General features: G+C 47.2%; 1 protein-coding gene across 1 annotated transcript in view; it reads left to right on the top strand.

The window, feature by feature from the left end:
* The window catches only part of PAPPA (pappalysin 1), a 243,825-nt gene that overhangs the window by 139,804 nt on the left and 82,240 nt on the right, over positions 1-21,781 (top strand). Inside the window, exon 10 of the mRNA XM_060608872.3 lies at positions 3,962-4,155. Within this exon, the coding sequence (XP_060464855.2) occupies positions 3,962-4,155 (194 nt within the window). The remainder of the gene's footprint in view (positions 1-3,961; positions 4,156-21,781) is intronic.

Raw genomic sequence — 21,781 nt, forward strand, 5'->3', positions numbered from 1 at the left:
CTTATGTCAGGGGAATGTGGGGTGATGTAGAGAAATCAGACTGTCCAGTGCAATCCTACTGTAAGCCAGTCACAGCTGCCATCTAATCTCTTTCTCTCTACCCTCAGACCCTGCCCAAAGAAGCTTCTCAAAGGGTAAAGAGTCTAAACTATGCTGGACTAGGAGTATGTGCATTGGAAGTGCTGAATTTCATTCATTCATTTGTTCATTCATCCATTCAACAATTATTTGAGAGTCTAGTCGGCTTTCACATTACTCCATCCAGGGGATGCGTTATTATCAATGACACCTATCTACTACATGGAAGGCAGGTGGCAGGGTGGTCATTTGACCTTGGTATTGACTACAACCTGCTCAGCTACCAGCATAAAGTGTTCAAAAAGTACCAAGTAAATTTGTGTAATGAAAACAGGAAGGCCAGTTTTGTTTTATTGTGTTGTTGTTGCTGTCTTTGTTTTTCCTGGCCACACATTTTTATTCCATTCCTCGCTCTGTTCTCCACGGTGCTTGGGGCATGGGAGTAGAGCGGGAGAGAAAAATTCCCCAGATGTAGACTGGCAGATGTAGCTGAAGGGCCCCCGGGACTCTAGTAGCAAGAGAAAATGAATAGCAGAGTCCAAGGATGTTATTTCAAAAAGTGGCTCATAGTAGCTATGTCAGCAGAACCTTGGGGGAGAAACCAGGCATATCTATTCTCTCTCTTTCTCTCTTTCTTTGACTCACTCACTCACTTTTTCTCACTCCTCCCACCACCTCCTATCTCTCTTTTAACTGTCCCTGTCTGCCTGCTTGGCTGCCTATCTATCTATCATCTATCACATACCTAACTACCTTGCGACTTATTTACCTTCTGTGCCTACCCTCACCTCTCCACCATTCCCTGGTTCTTCTGAGTCCAAGCAGACAGAAATATTGAGGTCTTAAACATAATCAGGAAGAAGTTAGCCTTCATGAGAACTCAGCTGTAGCCCCCATTCCTGCCACTCTAAGGTCTTTTTGCTGAGGAAGTGAATGAAGTCATGTTGGAGAATAGATCTTATATGATATTATAATCTTACCCTACCTGTCTTCAGTCAAGCAACCCCACAATCTTCTCCTCAGAAGGAGGTGCTTTCATTATTCTGTGGAGATAGCATGGGGTGTGGAGCACATTTCTCTGCTGGGTATAAAAGGGCCAGGCTCTTACTTCTAACTCTTCGACCATGCCCCTCTGTGATCTGGAAGCAGACTCCTTACCGCCTGCGGCTCTCAGTTTCCCATTAGCAAAATGAGTGAAGATGCTGACGTTGTACCCGTCATCTCATGAGATCAGTGCAACAACACTGGGTAAACATCATTGTCCCCGTTATTTTTTGGATGAGAAAATGAAGTTCAGAGAGGCTAGGTTACTTTATTTAAGTCCTATTTGTCTGATGCCAAATCCTGTGCTTTTTATAATTCCCTTTATTGAGTTTTGAAAGAGTAAAGTCTGGATTAATGGCTGGTCACTCTCAGATTGGGTCTAAGTTTTACTATATGTAAGTTGGCCACGTTCACCAAGAGGTTGGAGCTCCTGAGAAGTGCTGAGTCTGTATTCTCTCCATGCTTGCCTGCCAGGCATGCTACTGGTCACTGGAGTCCTCCGCTGGCTCAGGCTCATCCTTAAATAATTGAATTATAATGAATTGATTTATTCTGGCTCTTTTGATAGTATTTCGCTATGTAAACTGTTTGCTGAAATAAACAAGGGATTTTGGAGCTTGGAAGGGGCTCAACATTCTGCTGCCCCTGAATTCACGGACTCCTTTTGCTGATAGCATCCTAGAAATCCCAAGTTTTAATTCTACTTGACCCTAGCTTTTCCTATTTGGGGGGAATGCTGGACGAAGTGTTTTAAGTGAGTACTAGGTGATTCCATTCAGCCAGCTATAAATAAACTTGACCCCTTAAAAGAACATTTTTTCTCTTGAACATTTTTTCTCTTACAATGTACAAAGCATGTTTACGTCCACTTCCTATGAGAGTTCTGTGGCTATCCTGAGAGTTGTCTTGGCTGAGACGATCATTTCTATCTTTTTGTTTTAATTGAAGTATAATTAACATACAATGTTATTTTAGTTTCAGGGGCACAACATATCAATTCAACAATTCTGTACATTGCTCAATGCTAACCATGATAAATATAGTGGCCATCTGTCACCATACAACATTATTACAGTATTTAGGACAATTGTTTCTATATTACAGATAGGAAGCCAGAGGCTGAAGAGTGAAGCTAATTGTACAAAGTTCTCCAGCTGATATGAGGGGTAAAAGTCAATTCCTGATTGGAAATGGGGCTCCAGTCCATTATTTTGGAGTAAATAGGGGAAGGATGTCCTAGATCAAGCAGTATACTTAGGGTGACCATATGCTCCGATTTGGCCAGGACAATATTCAGATTTTCCTAGGAAATGTGCCTATTGCCTGGACATCCCTGTCAGTCTCAAAGTATACTTGTTGGGATGATATTTATAAGTTCACCCAGAGACATGACATAGGGATTGGATTTCAAGAAGCTCAGTCTTTCAAAGGAGCTGCAGCATGTACATGTAAAGACACAGATAGGTGTTAAGGTAGGGATCTTTATAAAATAGAGACCTACACAGAAAGGGGTATTTAGTTTTGCCTAGAGGTATTGGGAAAATAGCACAGACTACCTGACATTTGAGTTATTAAAGGATGGGCAGGGGGGTCTCCTTCAGATGGCTGCATTCTGATTTCTCCTTGTATTGTTCTGTGCTGAAATACCAAGCAATGCGTATAGGTCCTGCCTACTCAGAAAGCACCTGCCAGCTCTGTACGCTTCCATGATCTTTGTCCTTGTGGCAGAGAGTCACTGTAGCCAGCTGTAGCTTTAAGTTGTCCCAAGCAGAAATCTTTGCTGTGATTTGAATTACATGGGAGCTTGAGAACTCACTTGGCCTTGAACTTGAACTCCTACAGTATCCAACAAGCCCGGAGGAGCCTAGAGCAGTAGACAGCAAGGGTTCCTGGGGTCCCAGCACTCTAACCCCCTTATCTGATTGAGCCCAGAGGGGAAAAGGGATTTGTCTTAAGTAACAGAAAAGTTTAGTTACAGAGCTGGGACTGAAGCCAGTCCCTCTAGTGTATCACTTCACTCCTTATATGAAACGTAAATTCTCTTTGGAGTTCAGTAAAACCTCAGTTTGCCACTGTGAAGTTCTGTGGTGTCGGATAACGTACCCAGAACCTGGAAAGTGAAAGCTGGAATTTGACACCAGGATCTGGCATTAACACACCGTGTGACTGTGGGCAGTTTTTAAAGACACATGGATCTCAGTGTCCAGTTAACCTGGAAGACTAAAGTAATTAAAATAATAGTGCCTTTCTCACAAGGTTGCTGTGGGGCTCACTTGGGGTAATGAAGGTCGAAGTGTTTGTGAATGTGTGTGTGTGTGTGTGTGTGTGTGTGTGTGTGTGTGTTAAAACATATATAATACAAGATCTACCCTCTAAATTTGTAAGCATACCTACACTTAATATAACCATAGGCACAATGTTAGCTGTAAGTGCAAAGTTATACATCATCTCGTATAACTGCAACTTTATACTCATCGGACAGTAACTCTCCACCCTCACCCATTTCTCTCTCCCCCCAGCCCCTGGCAACCACCATTTTATTCTGTCCTTCTATAAGTTTCACTACTTTATATCCTCATTTAAGTGGAATCATACAGTATTTGTCCTTCTGCGACTGGTTTATTTCACTTGGTATAACGTCCTTCAGGTTCATCCATGTTGTCACAAATGGCAGAACCTCCTTCATTTTTAAGGGTAAATAATATTCCCTCATGACTACTGATGATGGGCTTTACAGTGCTGAAGATTCTGCTGATCTGACCCCACAGCTGCAGATGACAGCTGAGACCAAAGAACGAATGTCCATTTGTTCTCTCCCTTCTCTGTCCATCTCCTACAGATGAACCCAGCCGGTGCTATTTCCATGATGGTGATGGAGTATGTGAGGAGTTTGAACAGAAAACTAGCATCAAGGACTGTGGGGTCTACACGCCACAGGGGTTCCTCGATCAGTGGGCGTCCAATGCTTCAGTATCACATCAGGACCAGCAGTGCCCAGGCTGGGTCATCATCGGCCAGCCAGCAGCCTCCCAGGTAAGGTCCTAGCCACGTGTGCTATTTCTCGCAGACATTCCGCATCTCTGCTCTGCCCCTCCGGGCTGCCTTTCTCAAACGTTGTGTCACTGGAGGTGACCACCTGACCGTCTTGCTAACCAAATGTAATCCCAAGGCCTCACGAGTGCGATTTGTCAGGGATGAGACATGGGATGGTTAAGTGCAGGGAACATCACAGTAGGGTAAAGCCTGTCGTCCTATTTCCCTACATTTTATAATTCATATTTGGTTAAAGAATTCCATTTTAGATATGTCAGTGGAATTCAATTGAGCAAGACCAAATTTGGGGAGGAGTCCTACTTTTTTGGGGGCGGTCCCAAGTTGTGCTCGCCTTGAGGACTCGCCTGTGAATTAACTCTATCACAATTTGCTGTGTGGCCTTAGACTAGTCTCCCGCTTCTCTGGGCCCCATTCCCCCCCTTTATTTGTTTGTTTGTTTCTTTGTTTTTTAAGTGTTTATTTTTTGAGAGAGAGACAGCATGAGCAGGGGAGGGGCAGGGGAGAGGGACCACAATCCAAAGCGGGCTCTGTGCTGACAACAGCAAGCCCAATGCGGGGCTCAAACTCATGAAGTGTGAGACCATGACCTGAACTGAAGGCGGACACCAACTGAGCCACCCAGGCACCCCTCCCGCCATCTTTAAATTAGAGGATAGTTGAGCTTGATGATCTCTGAGGACTTCCCCGTTCTAAAAAGCTGTGACTCAGTCCTTAGTCCCCTAATGCACTATTTATGTTCCAGGGTTCTTTCTCCAGGGGACTGCCAGTTTAGTTGAGGGAGCAAGAGGTTGGGGCCACCAGTGCTTGTGTGATTCTAGGGATGGCTGTGCTGTCCCCAGAGCCCCCTTTCCAATTATCCTGCTGAGCAAGCACCTGCCTTCTTCCGAGACTCCCATTTCCCCGAGACACGACTCAGTGCTTCCAACTGCCAGGCCGGGTGGCCATCTCAGAGGCCACCCTGCCTCCTGGCCTTGCAGATGAGCTATTACTCCTACCATTCTTCTTTTATATGGCTTCCTTGACTCGGGGGTGTGGGTAGTAGGCCTGATTGCTAGATGAACCAGACATTTGACCTTCTTCTGGGACCCAGTGAAAATCACTGGATGAGGTACAGGATAAGTACACTTCATTTACAAGTTGCAGTGTTTATTTGGCCATCTTTTCATTCATCTGTTTGCTTGTGTTTCTGTGCATTAGATTATTTATTCATCTGCATTTGTTTCTGACTGCCCTGAGGAGAGTTGAAAGAAATCTTGCATGGTGCCAGCCTGGTAAATGAATGACTCAAAGAATGAATGAATGGATGAATGGATGGATGGATGGACGGATGGATGTCTAGGGTTTATCTAGTGCCACCTCTGTACTTGCTGAATTCCTCTTTCGTTGCACCTGTCACCTTGAACCAGAATTACCTGTGTGCATGTCTGGCTCCCCCTAGGCTGTTCGTTCTTTGAGAATAGCTTTGAGTTGTATTCATTTTCATCCTCTCATCTTTGAGCACAGGATGTGTTTAATTGTCTATAGTTACATGCACACATGTGTGAGCACGGATGTGCACGTGGGCACACACACACACACACACACACACACACACACACACCTTGCTGCATGCAAATGAGTACCACAAAGAGAAAATGCCCAAGAATCCCCTCTCTGGGACATGGAAGGTCCTGCTTGGGGACAACAGGGCTGGCCAGCAATAGAGCCAGGAATTCCCAATTCAACACTAGCATCCAGTTCTAGAAATGTTTAAAAAACCTCATTCAAACAAGGGAATTGACGCATTTGGAATCACACATGAGCAAGAGCGGAGGTAGCAGCTGTGCTTCAGAACCAACCGAACGTTCTTGCTGCAAAAGTGAGAAAAAGGAGAGAAAGAATTGTCCAGCCCCAGCATTTGAAAGGAGACTTCGATGGGCAATTATTTCAGCCTTGTAAGGAGGGGCTGTCAGGAATTATGGTTGATTATCTCTTCCTAAACAAAAATCCAATTTTGAAAAATCATTATAAATACTAGCTCTTCGATCTACAAAGAGGAGATGAGGAAACAAAATCATCCTATTGAATTATTCATTGTAACCAATTTTATTTTAATGAAATCGACTAGGTTCCATTACTCTGGGCTTGGACATAATCTTTGTTACAAGGAGACTTCAGCTGTAACTAAATTTGCCATAATGAGATCAGCTCACTGGAGAATACGGGGTCAGGGGAGGGGATGTGTCGCACAGGCTGGGTGCAGAGCCAGGCAGGCAGCCTGGAGGGCGTCAGAACAAAAGTCTTCTGAATTTCCCAACTAGAAGCAAATGCCTAGAAGTCGCTCATACCCGGCCCCTGTCCTGCACACACATGCACATGCACACACACACCTATGCAGAGCCTTGGTGATTCTGCGTAAGGCTCTCCCTGGGGTATAAAGTAGCTCCCTCTGACAACAGAAAAGAGGGGAAGTATAACCATGGCCTTCATTACCCTGTGCAGTGATTAGAGGAGGCTGGTAGTTAATTTTCACCCTGTCAGGGCTTCCAGTGAAGAGGCTGATGGCTTGAGAGGAGAGAAGGCAGCTCCAGAGAGATTCTTAAGGTCCACCAGGTGCCCCTCACCTCCCCCCAGTACACTTATACTTTGTCCTCTTTCTTCTTCCTCTTTCTTTTTCTGTTTCTTTACACACACACACACACACACACACACACACACACACACACGCATGCACACATGACATTCCCCTGTAGGAGCTGGGTCTAGAGAGTGACTACTGGAACAGATAGAGGGGAGGGGGGGAGGGGGCAGTGGCCATTGAGGTCCACCAGCCACTGTGTTGGACCCTCCATAGCCAGTCCCCTATCTTGGAGGCACTGAGAGGTGGAGTGGCTTCCCCAAAGCCACACAGCCTAGACGTAGAGAATCTAAGGTTAGGATCTCGTTGAAGCCAGCAGTGAGATTGGGAATATGCAGTCACATCCCAAAGTTGGAGGTCAGTGGATACCTGGAAAATCCCCCTGAGGAAACAAGCAGAAAGAAAGCCAGGCAGATCCCATTGTTGGCACCGCAGTGCAAACACCATGAAGTTCTTGGATTCTCCCCAAACAGACTCCCGAGCACTGCCCTTACTTTCAGTTTTGTAAAAGCCCTTTGCTTCTAATAATTTCCAGTCTCTCACGTCCATTCTCCTCCAACAAGATCCCCCAATTTCGTTAGGGCTAAGCTACTCCAGCCCGAACCTTGAGTCTCATAGCCAGACATGATCAGAGGCATCAAAACTTCCAGATGTGCAGAGTAGGCTGAATACCCTGTAATAAGAGACATTCTTTAGATATTTTGGTCATGCACCTTCCTGGCCCCATTGGAATTCAAGAAGTCCCTGAGACAGAACAAAAATGGAAATGGACCGAAAGAATCAAGTTCTCTCTCTTAGGGGAACCTCAGAAATGGTTTGGGTTAAGTGCTTGCAGAAATTTCGTCTTGTCCTAATTTTGTCTCCATGTTTTGCATTGCTCTGGTGCTTTTACACCATAGGCTGCCAAGATGAGGTGTAGATACCCTTTCATCCTGCTCCCCCCACCCCATCCCCAGCACTTCTTACCACAGTCCATTTCCTCCTATCTAGACAGGCACACCTCCCTCCTTCTGCAAGGGCCTAAGGAGGAAATGGAAATAGTATCTGGACTGTTCAGTGCTCCCTAGGGATTACAGACCTTGAGTCAACCAACCAATTTATTTGGTTAATCCTTTGAGGGTAAAACTTACACTAAGCATTTCCAGGGCAGTAGTTTTAGGGCCAAAATAAAGAAAACCTTTCTAAGAATGAGAATTATCCACAGGGGGATGGAGTGCCTTGTGATATAGTAGGCTCGCCATCGTAAGGCATTCAGACTGAGGTGGGACATCCCTGCCTTGTAAGGCAGGTGAGACCCTAGACATCCCCCCTTCCTTTGTAATCCATTCTCTGTCCACCCCATCAACCCATTATTGGGTATGTCAGTCCTTTGCCACTCTACCTTAGGTTGTTATCACCAGCCTCTGGGCATGTCCATAACACTTTGGGCCTTCCATTAAAATATAAATCATAATTTGTCATGTGTTACAATAATTTGTGTACTCATTTATTCATAGGCTCATGCAGAAGCACGTTTGAATCGTACATTGAGAAACATGAGCAGGTAAAGAGCATAGGGGTTAATGGGGTGAAGTGGAAATCATGTGGCTGTGGCTTTGCCCTCTTTGCCCCTCTTCTGACTTTTGGGAACCTTGAGCAGATGACTCTTCTGGGAGCTTCAGTTTCCTCTTCTGGAAAGAGGGAATGACAGCATCTACCTGGCAGATGTTAAGAGAGCAAATGCGGAGAGAACACCTAGCGGTGGATTTTTGTGTGTTTGTGTTTTTACACTTATTGGGTAGTGCAAATGTTAATGGTCTTGTACATATTAGGCTTCTCCTCCACACCCTCACTTAGAGACCACGTTGGCCCCCACAGTACAGAAGCTCGGTCAACATTTAGTTGAGTTAGAATAGTTGTGTTGGTGAATGTTTCCTGTATCCTCAGGGCCACACCAGGCATTTTAAGAGAAATCCCAAAGAAGTGCTACCCTCAAAGAGCTCACAGTTTCATCAGTGGGGTATGTCCTACTAGAAACAGCAGCCAGAGACCCAAGAGTGGGATTCAGAGGGAGTTTCCCTGAGGAAGAAACCACAGTGCTATCAGCTTTCTCAGCCAGCAGACAGACAGCCAGCATGTAGGGATGGGAGAAGTCCTTTGCCCACTTTCCGAAGGTCTTGGACAAATTATAAAAATAATACTTATCAGATTGATCCAGCTTCTGCATCAAATTCCTTGAATCCTACTGAAACTGAAAAATAGGAATCACTGTTTTCACTTTATAGATTCAGACAGTAAGCCTCAGAAGGTTGAGTGAGCAGCTTTGGGGCTCACTCTTGTAAGGGGCAGAACCAGGGGGCTGGCCACTGTGTTCAAAATAGGAGCTCAGGTGCAGGACGAGGCAGCTCCCACCTGCTTTTGTAAGAAGCTAGGAGAAACTGTGTCTTTTGCATCTTTTCATAGGTAGTAAGCATCCAAGGAACACCAAGAAAGTGGGAACTGCTACACCAGTACCCCAAATATCACCCCGCTGTTTCCGCCGTGCTGTGTAGATCTCCACCCGTAGGCACTCGTTCTTTTAGGTTCAGCATTGCCCTCTCCAGAAAGTCATTTAAATTACGTATGTGGAAATGCGGGAGAACTATAGGACATGTTTTAAGTTGGCAACCCCGAAGTGTGAAAAAATCATTTTTCAGATCAGTGCCTAATTATTTCTGGGTTATAGGAGAAAAAAGCACAAAGGAGAAAATTGTGGATGGAAGACGTACCTTGGCTCAATTTACAGGTTTGTCACAAGCCATGTGCTGTACACAGGAAGCCCTGAGATGTCAGTGAGAGAATCACAAAATGTGTGCATTCCGCCAGGTCTGAGCCAGCAAGTAGAGGCCATTTCTCTGTGTCTTCCTCCTCCTTGCATCCAGAGGAAGAAATCGGATGCCCAGCTGGTTCTCTGGACACAAGGGAGAGAAATCTCCACAAGCACTTACGACACAGTGTAGGGAGTGCGGAGGGTCAAGGGAGGGAGGTGGAGACAGACATCCAAAAAAAAAAAAAAGTCAATAAGAAATAAAGGGGAAGTTGAGAGATGAGCTTATGGGGTGTGTACGGACATCCTTCAGATGCTTGAAATTTAGACTTTATCCTAAGTGCAGAGGGGAGCTCTTTAGAGATTATAAGCAGGGGGCTAACGGAATCAGATGTCCATTTGAGGAAGAGGAGAGGCGTCTATTGAACACCTCCTGTAATGCAGAGCCTGCCCTGGGGGTTTAAAGCATGTTATAAAACTGAGGGGTTTCACTTCTCTCTAAATGAAGAGACTGAGTCTCAGGGAGATGAACCACCTCACTGATGGCACTCTTCTTTCTGCCTTTTCTTACGCCACACTGCTGGTGTGTCATTGAAACAGCCTCCCTGGGAAATTTTGCATGGGCAAGCAATTCTCCAGTGCTTTTCAGATGATATGATTTGCAAAGGACAGAGAGAAATCTTGGACTCAACGCTAAGTGTTGAGGTCATTTCTAACAGCTTTCCTTTTCTTGCACATACTTCACCAAAGTGTGCATCTCTTCTCACTGGTGAGATGGGACAACATCTGCCCATGGTGGAAGAAGGAAGACAGGCAGAAGGAACACACTGAAATGTCCGAGAAGATTCCAAGCAGTTCTCCCAAATACCCACGGGATGTGCTTTCTCCTGGTGGTTTATGAATAATTTTTCAAGAGCACATGTGTGAGTCATCTAAGGAGACAGAACACAAAGTCCCATGGCCTGTTATAGCCTGTCTCGTGGATGTAGGGCACCAAAATCCCTTCAGGGGAATAAGAAACAGCGCCTGCATCAGAAAGGAGTGCCTGAGCTGGTTGCTCTGACTGCCTGGGATTTATCATGGAAGCCTCAGCTTGGGAGGGACTTTAAATCTACAGAATTATTCAGGGTCCCAACAAAGGAGTCCACCACCAGACCCTCCTCCCAGCCCTCCCTTCTCTCCTCCTTCCTTCACCCATTCACTCTGTCGGTCTTTATTCAAACTTATGAAATACCAGCTGTCCTGTTGACCCTGAAAAACTTGGAATGATAAGCTTTTTGAAGACAAAAGATGAAAATTGGAATCAGGTCCACCTGGTTTCCAGCTCTGGGGCCACCACTTACCAACCCTGTCACTTTGGGCAAACCATTTCTTTCTGCTCCTACCCAACTTCCTATCCATAAAATAGCAGCAGTAATCCCTACCTGGCAGATGTTTGTCAAGGATGAAACACTTGATTCAGAAATGTGGTTTTTCCTTCTAATAGCAACTGAAAGATTTTCTAATGAAATGCTTCTTTCTGCCTATGAAGGTTTAGCAATTGAGGGATCCAGTTAGAAACAACTGAGTTTTATCATTGTTATTTATTTATTTATTTATTTATTTATTTATTTATTTATTTATTCATTCATTTTAAGGGCATACTCTTTCGGGCACAAACAGAGAGAGACTTTGAGAGTCTACTGGCCCTCATTTAATGAAGTTTTGACTTTGCTTAAACAGCTTCCCTAAACCTCTCCGTCTCCTGTGTGCTATGAAATGATTCTGTTCTTTGGATTGGATATCGGTATAATCTTACTGTGCACCTACTATGTCCAAAGGATCATTTTCAGCCGTGGGTTGAGGTTGAGACAAATCATTGAACCCCTAGCCTTTAAGTAGCATGCAGTGTCCAGTAAGGATGGGACAAGGATGCTGAAATTGGGAAGGGCAGAAGTTGGCAGAGTGCTGTGATACATAGACGATTGGAGTTGGCGTTGGCCTTAGAGGCCTTGGCAGGCACCAGACACGTTCTGACTGACCAGGAAGGTGCCACGTGGACCGGGGTCGGGGAGGTGCCTGGTTTCAGGAGTGAGTCTTCATTTCTTGCTTGCCTCCTGACTTGAAGCCCAGGAACAAGAACGGCTTTGTGGTTTGGGGCTGCTTCCACTGGTTCTCCGCGGAGAGCAGCCTCAGGCCTGCCAACCCACCCCATGGCCCCTCTAGGAAGATTCCTTTGTCTTTGGTCCAAGCCTGACCCACTCACATCTCGTGGTCAGTCTCCACGTCCTCTTTCCCTGCTCTCAGACTCAGGACCAGACTCCTTCCTTCCAGCCCTGTTATCCATTCAGGTTCCCTTAAGACCCCTCTCCATTCTCATTTTTCCTTTTCTTTCTTTCTTCTTTTCCTTTTCTTTCTCTCTCTCTCTATTTTTTAATTGTTTCTGTTTTAAGTGGGGGCACTGGTGTTTAGCCAGCACGGCCTTTGCTGTGTAATTTAGTTTCATGTTCTGTACCCAAGAAACATGTAAAAAATGTAAACAGCGTTCTCTCTCCGGGGCTGCAGTGCACTTAGGAAGCAATAGCCAGTCAAGCTTGCTGAGCCCGCTGCTCTGGCGGTATTGAATTCTGTCCCCAAAACCACATGTGCTCATTTCTCTATGTCTGAAAGTAAACTTTCTCAAGCCAGGCCCAAAGGATGGGGTTCCAAGGGGAGTTGAGGTTTGGCCATGCACAGGCTTTTGTTTTTGTTTGTGTGTGTGTGTGTTTGTTTGTGTTTGTTTTTCAAGCCCCCTATTCCCACCCCCTCCCACCAAGTAGCCTGGATGTGTTAGCTACAGACCCAGACCAAAAAGGGCTTTCCGCTCTCTCTTCCACCCCAGCCGTGGGTTTCTTAAAACTCCCCTCATTTTTCAGCCAGATCCAAGTCCCAGGAGGTCCTGGATACATTTGTGCATGTTCAGTTTTCCAGGGAGGGATGGGCTCCATCAGGCATATGAGAGGTGCCCCTGCTGAGCAGTAAGCTTCCATGCCAGGGCGGTCCCACAGAGACTTCCTGGGCTTCTGCCCACCGTGGACCCATATGTGCAGCTGGTGGAGGGACATGCTTGGCTGGTGTCTGCATTTCTCTCCATACTGGGATGTAGCACAGTTTGGGGAGAGATCTGGTCTGCTGGCACAATGCTGCTTTCAGGAATGTGGACGCTGCCTGAGATGCCCAGCCCAGGTCTGCAGTGCTGTGTGGGAACAAGGTTCTCTCCGTGGAGAACCAGGGAAAGGGTATCAATTCAGTGCAGTGCGAGGAAGCAGAGAGACTGGGATGCATTGGAGGAACTGTGGGCATGAGCCTTATGTCAGAGAAGGCAGAGCTGTTAGGAGCCCAGTTTCCAGAGCAACTTTCCAGTAGACCTTCCAGTGTTCTATGTCTGCACTGCTCGCGAAACCAAGGAACCGTTCGTTTTAATTAATTTCAATTTAAATAGGCACATGGAGATAGTGGGCTTCTGATTGGACAGAGCTGATCTGGAGCATATTACATCCCGGAGCTGCCACTTACAGTCAGGTCTCAGACGAGTTACTCGGCCTTGTCATCTGTAAAATGGAGAAGGCCAGTGGTAATGATGAGGATTCCACAAAAGAGCACACATGGAGCCCTTGGGGCAGTGCTTGACGTATGGTAACTGCTACCTAAATTCATTCAGCTCAGTCATCGCATTTAAATCCTCATAACCAAGCTGTGTAGTAGGAACTGTGTTCCCATTTCATAGATGCAGAAGCAGAGGTTAACAGAGGCACCTCTGCTCCATGTGGTGGAAAAAGGAGTCAATCCAATTCTTTGAGGGTCTGTACCCACTGTCCCAATAAATTTTTTTTATTTCGTTTGAGAGATAGAGAGCAAGTGGGGGAGGGGCAGAGGATGAGGGAGAGAGAGAATCCCAAGCAGGCTCCACACTGCCAGCACGGAGCCTGATGCGGGGCTTAAACTCACGAACCATGAGATCACAACCTGAGCCGAAATCAACAGTTGGACGCTTAACTGACTGAGCCACCCAGGCGCCCCATTTCCCAATAAATTAAACACACACACACACACACACACACACACACACACACAGTATTTCTCTCTATTCCAGAGTGAGATATGACATGTTAATCTTTTTGTGAAACAATGTCTTAAATCTTTTAAGTGTGCATATATCCTCACTGGAGGAGTTTTGCCCTTGGGGTACAGTTTCCAGAATTCACAATAAATATTGGTCTCCATGATCTCTCACCTGCCAAGCTTTCTGTATTGTTCCCTGTGGTCTCTAAAATCCAAAGGCCAGACCAGGCAGGGTCTAGCATGACTTTTGCCAGCCCTTCCACACAGCTCCCTGGCTGACAGGTGCACTCCCGGCAGAATGGACGACCTGCAATCCCCAGACGGGTCTTGGAGTTTCCATTTCTCCTGCCTGCAAGATCCATCATGTACCTGTCCACCTCTTGGAGGCTTAGCTATCTATCCTTCAAGGTCTAGCTGAAATGGCACCTCTTCCATATGGTCACCCACCCAGGTGCAGCCTTCATTCTTCTGGAACCATCCAACGACCCGGAGCACAAGCTGCCTTGTAGTTTGCATTTCCTGTGTCCACAGCTTTTCATAGCAAATGCCCTGTGAGTGGCTAAGGGTTTGGGCTCTGTCGTATAATGTGTAGGTATTTCCGGTGCCTACCACAGGGTTTGCTGCCCGGACAGTACTCCTAGGGTGCTGATGGGTTCACTACTGAAAAATGCTGTTGGAAAGAGTGTCTGCTGAGTGATGTCTCCTTTAGATTGGCTTAAATGTACAAAGCAGCATATGTAAGTGATTCCCTTGTGTGGCCAGGATACAGTCCCCTGATAAATGCAATAGGGACCAGAGTAAGCAGGGCTTTCTTAAGTCTCCTGTTTTGTCTCCTCCTCTGCAGATGGGGCACATGCTACCATGTGAGTAGGGGGAAGGGGCTTTGAAAGCCCACCCTGGACCCCGCCTGAACTTCTCTCTGCTGCTCTGGGCCCCCATGACCCCCCTCTGTGCCCCCATTCCTCCAGAATGTTAGCCACAGAAGCACAGGGGTTTACATTGTTGTTTCCAAGATGAAAAAGAAGGCCTGGCACATAGTAGGCATGTGGTAAATATTAATGACTAAACCTGTACTTTGTTTTGTTAACAGCTTTGTGCAGAAAGTAGAAAACAGCTTCTGGAAGCTGGGCCACGGTAAAGGCCCTTTTGCCCCTTACTATTCTGGGAGAGATTAGGGTCTCAGTGAGGTCCCTGTGACTAGATTCCTAAATGGTTGATGGAGACATAAGGCGCTGTCTTCTATGTTCTAGAGGTCTCCCAGTGAGAGGCCCAGCCAAGGAGAGTATGAAAGAGGAAGAGCTAGAAAGGTGGGAGGAAGGACAGGTGGAGAGAGGCGGGAGAGGGAGAGAGGAGGTGGGGAAGATTAAGGGAGGGAGGAAAAGCAGTACTTAAACAATAATAAATGACAGTAAAGGGGTAACATGATGGCAATGACAGTATTTGACCACAGTGACAGGAACCGTATGGATAGCAGGCTAGCAGGGTGTTTTCTCCAGGGGCTCTACCCAGAGTCCCTCGCTGTTCTAGCACATTTACACCTGCCCCACCCTGCCCCCGTGAGGCGGCCCCTAACTCACTGGTTTACAGGGGAGTAAATTGAGACTCCCAGAGTAACTTATCCGAGGTTCTGCAGCTGGCCCAGGGATGGGGCAGGGAAAACTAGAATTGGAACCCAAGCCTGTCTTCCTCTACAGCCAAGAAGAAAGAGGTAGGTGGGGATGAGGTAGAGAAATGTTAATTCTGTTCCTAGCATGTAGGGCAGTGTCTGAACACTTGCATATGTAAGAGTATTTCTCAGCCTGGTCACAGCCCTCCTGAGGAGGAAGCAGCATCTCATTTTGCAGCAGAGAAGTTTAGCCCTCCCCAAAGGGTTCAAGCTCATGCTGTCAGGAAATGGCAGAAGCTGAGATTCCAGCCCACATTCTCTTGACATTAAGATGTGTGTGACTTCCGCCGCTCAGTGGAAGGTGCAGGGAAGTGGCAGGTGTAGGCATGGTCAGAGAGTTCACACTGTGGGTTCCAGATCCTGCTGCTGTTGTTGGCCAGGGAGCACATCTCAGAACAGCTGCTTCAACACCCTGCTTCTGTGCAGATGTGTGCTGCCTTGGCCAAGGGCGCCACTGGGGGAAAGCATCACTCTGGACAGTCTCCGTCCCTCAGAGGAATGTGCTCATGGGGTGGTGAACACGTAAGTCAGCAGTGTCCATTGGGCATTTGGCGGGCCAAGTCCCCAGTTTGTATGTCACAATCACTAGCGATACCTCTGATATCTGGAGAGGGAGGATCAGAGAGCAATGTCGCCTTTGTCCTTAAGAATGAGAGCCCATGTGTTTGCTCGAAGGTCAGCAGGACACTGCTAAAAGCATGACAATCCCTGGCCTCTTGTTCCTAGCATAAGTCAGTGCCCTGCATCCTTCGGGGCCCCTTTCTAGGAGAAATCAAGCTCAAGGCAACCCGGGCAAGCACACTGCCTACTCTTCAAAAGCAAAGAGAAAGGAGCCAATCATTCTGTGGTTTCTGGCCCCTGCTCACCAAGGTTTCAGGAAGGGACCAGGGAACCCTGAGGGCTACAGCGAGTACCCATGGATGGTGCACTCTGTGGGGCCATCTTGGCATTAAGTGGGGTTCTCTGCAGGTCATGTGACTCGGGCTTCATCATGGACATAACTTGGAACATACAGATCTTAATTAGGAAAGCTGGAGAAGAGGAGGAATGGACGGGGAGTGCAGAGGAAAAACAGAAAAGAACCTGGAAACTCCTACTTTTATGAACTTGAGAAAGGCTTGTTCTTTCAGTACACAGATGTTTTTAAGTGAAAAATCACTCCTCTGACCTTTCTTGAATAGGCCAGTGTGGTCAAGACTGCCATTAACCACTGTTCAACTATTCCTAACCAAGGGTTTCGGTGACCAGGCATTGAGCTTGGATGTGGTCAGCGCTTTCCTGGTTAACCCATGAACATCTCAGGGCTCCCAGGGAAGGGCTAAGAAAAGGTCTACGAGATGCCTGTGACACACTGCTTTGGTTTGAGTGGCTCTGAGCTGAATGGTGGAGACTTCCGTGTTTTAGGACTTTGCTCCAGAGTTGGCTGTGTTTCCTAATTCCACTCTAGACCCAGTAGAGAGGGCATTTTAAGGTGGAAGCTAACCAGATTTCTGTTCTCCATCGTCGGTGTCTGATTGTCCACAGGTGGTTTTGGGATGCTGGACTTAGAGCAGACGGCATTCCCTGGCCCTGTTCTAGAGGCCCCGTATCTCAGTATTCTGGGCTAGAACTGGGAGTGTTTCAGTGCTCAGTGGAATTCTCTAGAATGGGCAGTACCTCTGGGCTCTGAAATAAAGATGGGGATGCTTCAGGATTCATATCTGGAGTTAGCAGTGCCTCGGGATTTTCACCTTATGCCGGCAGTATCTCTGCGTTCCGATCTAGCACTTGGGTTGAAGCTAACGGTTCCCTCTTGATCTGATCCACAGTCTACGCCGCTTTTATGTATCCTTATCTAGAATTCATGACGTTGTATGAATTGCTTTAGGTACAAATGCTTTTAAAAAAGAGAGATTTGAAAACGCCAAAGGATAGCAATGTGTTTGTTTTTTTTTAAAGCAGTATGCTCAGAACTGTGTTTGCAGCAGGATCCATATCTCTGACTTTGTCCTTCATGCCTCTGCTGTGTCATCATCTGGGAAACTGGGTTTGTCATGGCTTAGCCGTGGCCCCACTTTTCCCCTTCTCTCGCCTCTTCTTCTCCAGCCTCTGCTCTCCAGAGCCCACATGACGTTAAAATTTTGCTTTTCAGACCTGGTGCTCAGGCACAGATTGCCGAGGCAACTTTTTCTTCCATTCCTCTCCCTCAACCTGTGCATACCTCAAACACAGAACCAACCACGCTGTTCTCTGAGTATTTTCCTGTAGAATCGTTTACCTTGACCCTCCCGCATGGGTCTGGGAGCTGTTTGCAAGAAGGATCTTACCTTTATTGCTTTTTCCTCTGGGATCCATTTTCACCAAGTAGACCATGGGGAATAAGGAACCTGCACATATGTAAGTGCTATGTAAATGAATGAATGAATGAATGAATGAATGAGAGACATAACAAAAAAAATTGTACGTTTGGCTGGAAAAAAATCTTGAGTCTACCCAAAGAAAACTGAGATCTCTGGGAGCCCCCAAACTCCTACCTCTCACCCCTTAAGAATCTCAAGAAGGTCCCACAACCCGCTCTCCCAACCCTGTCAGCATCTTACTGTTGGAGGAGGCCCATGTGCCATGAAGTCACCCACGGACCATCTGGCTGGGGATCCCGTGTTCCTCCTCTGCGACGGGAGATTACGTAAGCTGGACAGCAGCCTCCAGATGTGAGCAGTTTCTGCTCATTTTTTTCCCTCCCTTCTCGACAACAATAATAATAATTAAAACAAACATAGGCCTCATCCCCTACCCACACCCCTGAAATTACAAACAGGTGGGCCCAGATGCCCTTCCCCTCCAAAGGCCTCTTGGTCCTTAAGCCCAGCCACTGACCCTCAGAAAGGCCTGCCCTGCACTGAGCCGGACAGCCAGGCCAGCTGCCCTGGGGCTTGGGCCACAGGCCTCAGAAAGGGGATGTGGCCATGTCATGAGAAGTCCCTGTGCTGGGCTTTTTCTCTCCCCGGCTCCCACCCCCAAAGCCTTGGCCTCCAAGTTAAATGGATGTATTTTGGAAGACTAGGTGGCTTAAGAGATTAGTAATGAGATCCCAAGTCTTTCACTGCTGGGTCAGGAGTTCAGAGGCGGGCCCGGGTGACTGGTGAATGGCATAATTACGGAGCCGGGAGCAGGCCTATGGAGGGCCCCGTGTGAAATGAGCCCAGCCAGGGCTTTAAAGGGAGGTGCTGTCAGCAGCACAAAAGCCGACCGCCACATCCGACACTAATCACTCTCCCTTGTTAGAGGATTTACTAGCTGGAGAAGCCCGAGCCCCTGCCCAGTGCCTCCTCAAAATGGGCGTCTGGGTTGGGCACAGCCCCACGCCTGGCCCTCCTGTATGTCAGGTGGGAAGATGCCATTGACCTCTTGGGGTTGCACTATGAGAAGTCACACTTCATACTATAGGAACTGGTGACCAGTGCCGTTTTTTTTCAGAGCCGCCCCTGCTGTGCTGGTATTTTCTCCCTCACCCTTGGCCTTAGTTTACCCATCTGAAAATGGGTATGTGTGAATCTCCCTTCCACTGTGACACAGACTGGAGCTAACGGAGGTGGAAGCAGCTGGGGCATCGTCATCACCGCCTCAGGATCACCGTTCACACACTGTGGCCCTCAGTGTCCTCACTTGTATCATAGGACAGAGACTTAGAGTAACATGGGCAGGCAGGCGCCAGACCCGGAGCTCACCAGCCGCGACAGGTGTGGCTTCGGCAGGCTCTGTATCTGTAGAGTAAGTGGGGGTGGTGACACCGGCCTCCCAAGAATGTGAGGAGATGCCCTCAAAGCACAGGTGCTGGTTTAAACTTGGCCTTGCCACCTCTTCTGGATGCTCTTTCTCAGGTCTCCTGAGTAAACTTTTCCCTTAGAAGAAGGTTGGGACATCCAATTTCTGTCCCCAAGAGCCATAGAATTGACCGTGAACCATTTCTACTGTAACAAAGGTAAGTTTCCCCACCTGTAAAAGTGTTCAGGTGCTCCAGAACAGGGATGCCTTCCATGAGTTTCTTTGCTCTGTTCCCCTCATAAGCCTGGCTTCTTCTCCATGGTCATTTTGATCAGGCCCAGAATTTGTATCCCAAACTCCAGGATTCTAGACGCTTGGGGGAGGTGCAGCAGAGGATATTAGATCCCTGAGGAGGGTGAAATACCTAATGTGTTAGGAATAGACCTCTGGGGCACTGAGGTGCTAATCACCCCAGAGCTGAGCCCCAAGGCTGGAGGGCATCAAACGCCAAATTATCTTATCTGGAAGTGTCTCCTGGGTGGAGGCCCCGAGGTCTGCTGCTATTTCCAGAGCTCTGGGTGGGAGGAAGGAGGCATCTCTCCACTCTGCACACCCGCCTTGTACGCAGGAAATGCTTCTTTGCTTGATTATCTGTCCATGCCAAATAATAAATCTCGAAATTGAAAGAAAAGCAGTTCACTCCCTCCCTCCCCTCTATCTCTTTAAGGCAGGCATCAAAGAGGGAAGCTGCTCTGGGGCCTGGGGAAAGTGATAATTGTTTCTAATGGTTGGTAAAGGAAAGCCTGGCTTTCTTCCTTTCTCTCTTTCTCTCTCTCTGCCTGCCTGTCTGTCTGTCTCTGTCTGTCTCTGTCTGTCTCTATTTTTGTCTCTTTTTTTTTTTCAGTGTATTAAATGTATAAAAAGGAGGTCCAGAGGAGGGGATTGAAGGTGTGTGTGTGTGTGTGTGTGCGCATGCATGTGCGTGTTTGTGTGTGCTAACCCTTAGTTGCCCATAAAGTTCTCTGTTCAGGACAGTGGGGGGGAGTCAGTTTGGAATAAGGGGCATAGGGAGGAGGTCAGGATGGATGTAGAAGTGAGAAGAATCCAGGGGGGATGTGGGTGGAGAACTACAGTGCTGTGCAGCCAGTAGAAGTGGCCCTGAACCTCCAATCTGGACGTTTGGCTTTCCAGTGTCCATATATGCATTAATTCTGATAAGGCACGTGAAACACCTGTTAGCATACCTGATACAGGTTTTCTCCACTACCTGAAAGCAGGGTGCTCGCGTGATGCCTTCCGTAAGCCAAAATGGCATAAGGCAGAGAAGTAATTGCCATTCATTTATATGAAAAAAAAAACATTTGAGTGTTCCCAGACCCCCAAAATAATCTCTCTTAGGCTTTCCTGATACCTTAGGACACATCTTGCTAATGGATGCACAAAATACATGGAGATAAAGCGCAGATGCTCAGCGGTACAGGTCAGAGCTCTGGTGGCTGAGGCTGAGATGCCCAGTGTAATGGGTGGGGCGGCTCTCGCTGCTTGGGGTCTGCACTGCCTCTGTAAGACTCGCTGGGAAACCAACACGAATGCTGTTTTTGCTTTCCACCTTTTTTTTTTTTTTGTACAAACAAAAATCCTCTTTGGATTTCTTTTAGGTGATGAAAACAGGTACTAATTCAGGCCTTTCGTGAAAGCAAAGTGGTGCAGTGGACTTTTGGAAAAGCAGGGGATATACTTGTATGTAGTGAAGGATCAATAACATCGTTACAGTTGGCAGTTGATTTTTTGAGGCAACTAGTCTTTGCTTAGAGCTTAGTTTAGGCCTTTCGCTGCTCTTCATGCTGAAGATGTAGTAAGCAAGTGCCCATTCTTGCCCTCAGTGAGCGAACAACCAAGTTCAAAGATTGCAAACAGGTTCGCCTCCCGGGCGAACCAGTTGTGAGCGGCTTGCCATGGTGTTTTTTGTGAAGGTGCATTCTGAGGTCTACACTCAGGGGAAGAGCAGGCACCCTTCAATTAATGGTGTCTGTCTGGAGCAAGGGGTTGGGGAGCAGCAGCACTGATGCCACACGTTTGCCTCAACTGGTCTAGCAGTGTCAAGGGCCATCGCACTCCTTGTTAGCCGTCAGCCTGTTTCTCATCTGGGAAGTAGAGGTAATACTCATTCCTTTCTCATAGGGTGGTTTTAAGGATTAAATGAAACCACAGAATCAAACAGGCTCTGCTGTACATGAGAGAACGTGCCCCCAATACCATTTATTATTGTTATCAGCATATTTGTTACACATCGACTGCCTGTGAGCCTGGGTGGTGGACAGGTCCGACCTCTTGGTGCCCACAAATGAATCTTAGGCCTCCTAGGACCTTCCCTGCACCACATGGTTATTACCATCTCCACACACGGGGCTTCTGGATCAAATACGTCACCCCTGAACCACGTGTATAACCTTGGAAAAGCCAAGAACTGAGATTCAGTATAGGAGGTATTCACTGAGCTGTGCTCAGTGCCCTGCATTAGACACCAGTGGAGAGGAGAGCTAAATCAGGCATGAACGCTGTCCTCCGGACTCAAGAATGGAGATAGGTGGCCACACAAGAAACCATGAAAGGTATGACCAGAAGCTATTGGAGAAGTCTCCACCCGTGGGGTAAGAAGGATGTGAACCTTGAGTAAGACCACTTGGCTTTGACTCCTAAGCTGTGGGGAAGT

This window comes from Panthera onca, chromosome D4 (assembly GCF_046562875.1).
Source record: "Panthera onca isolate mPanOnc1 chromosome D4, mPanOnc1 haplotype 2, whole genome shotgun sequence".
NCBI lineage: Eukaryota > Metazoa > Chordata > Mammalia > Carnivora > Felidae > Panthera > Panthera onca.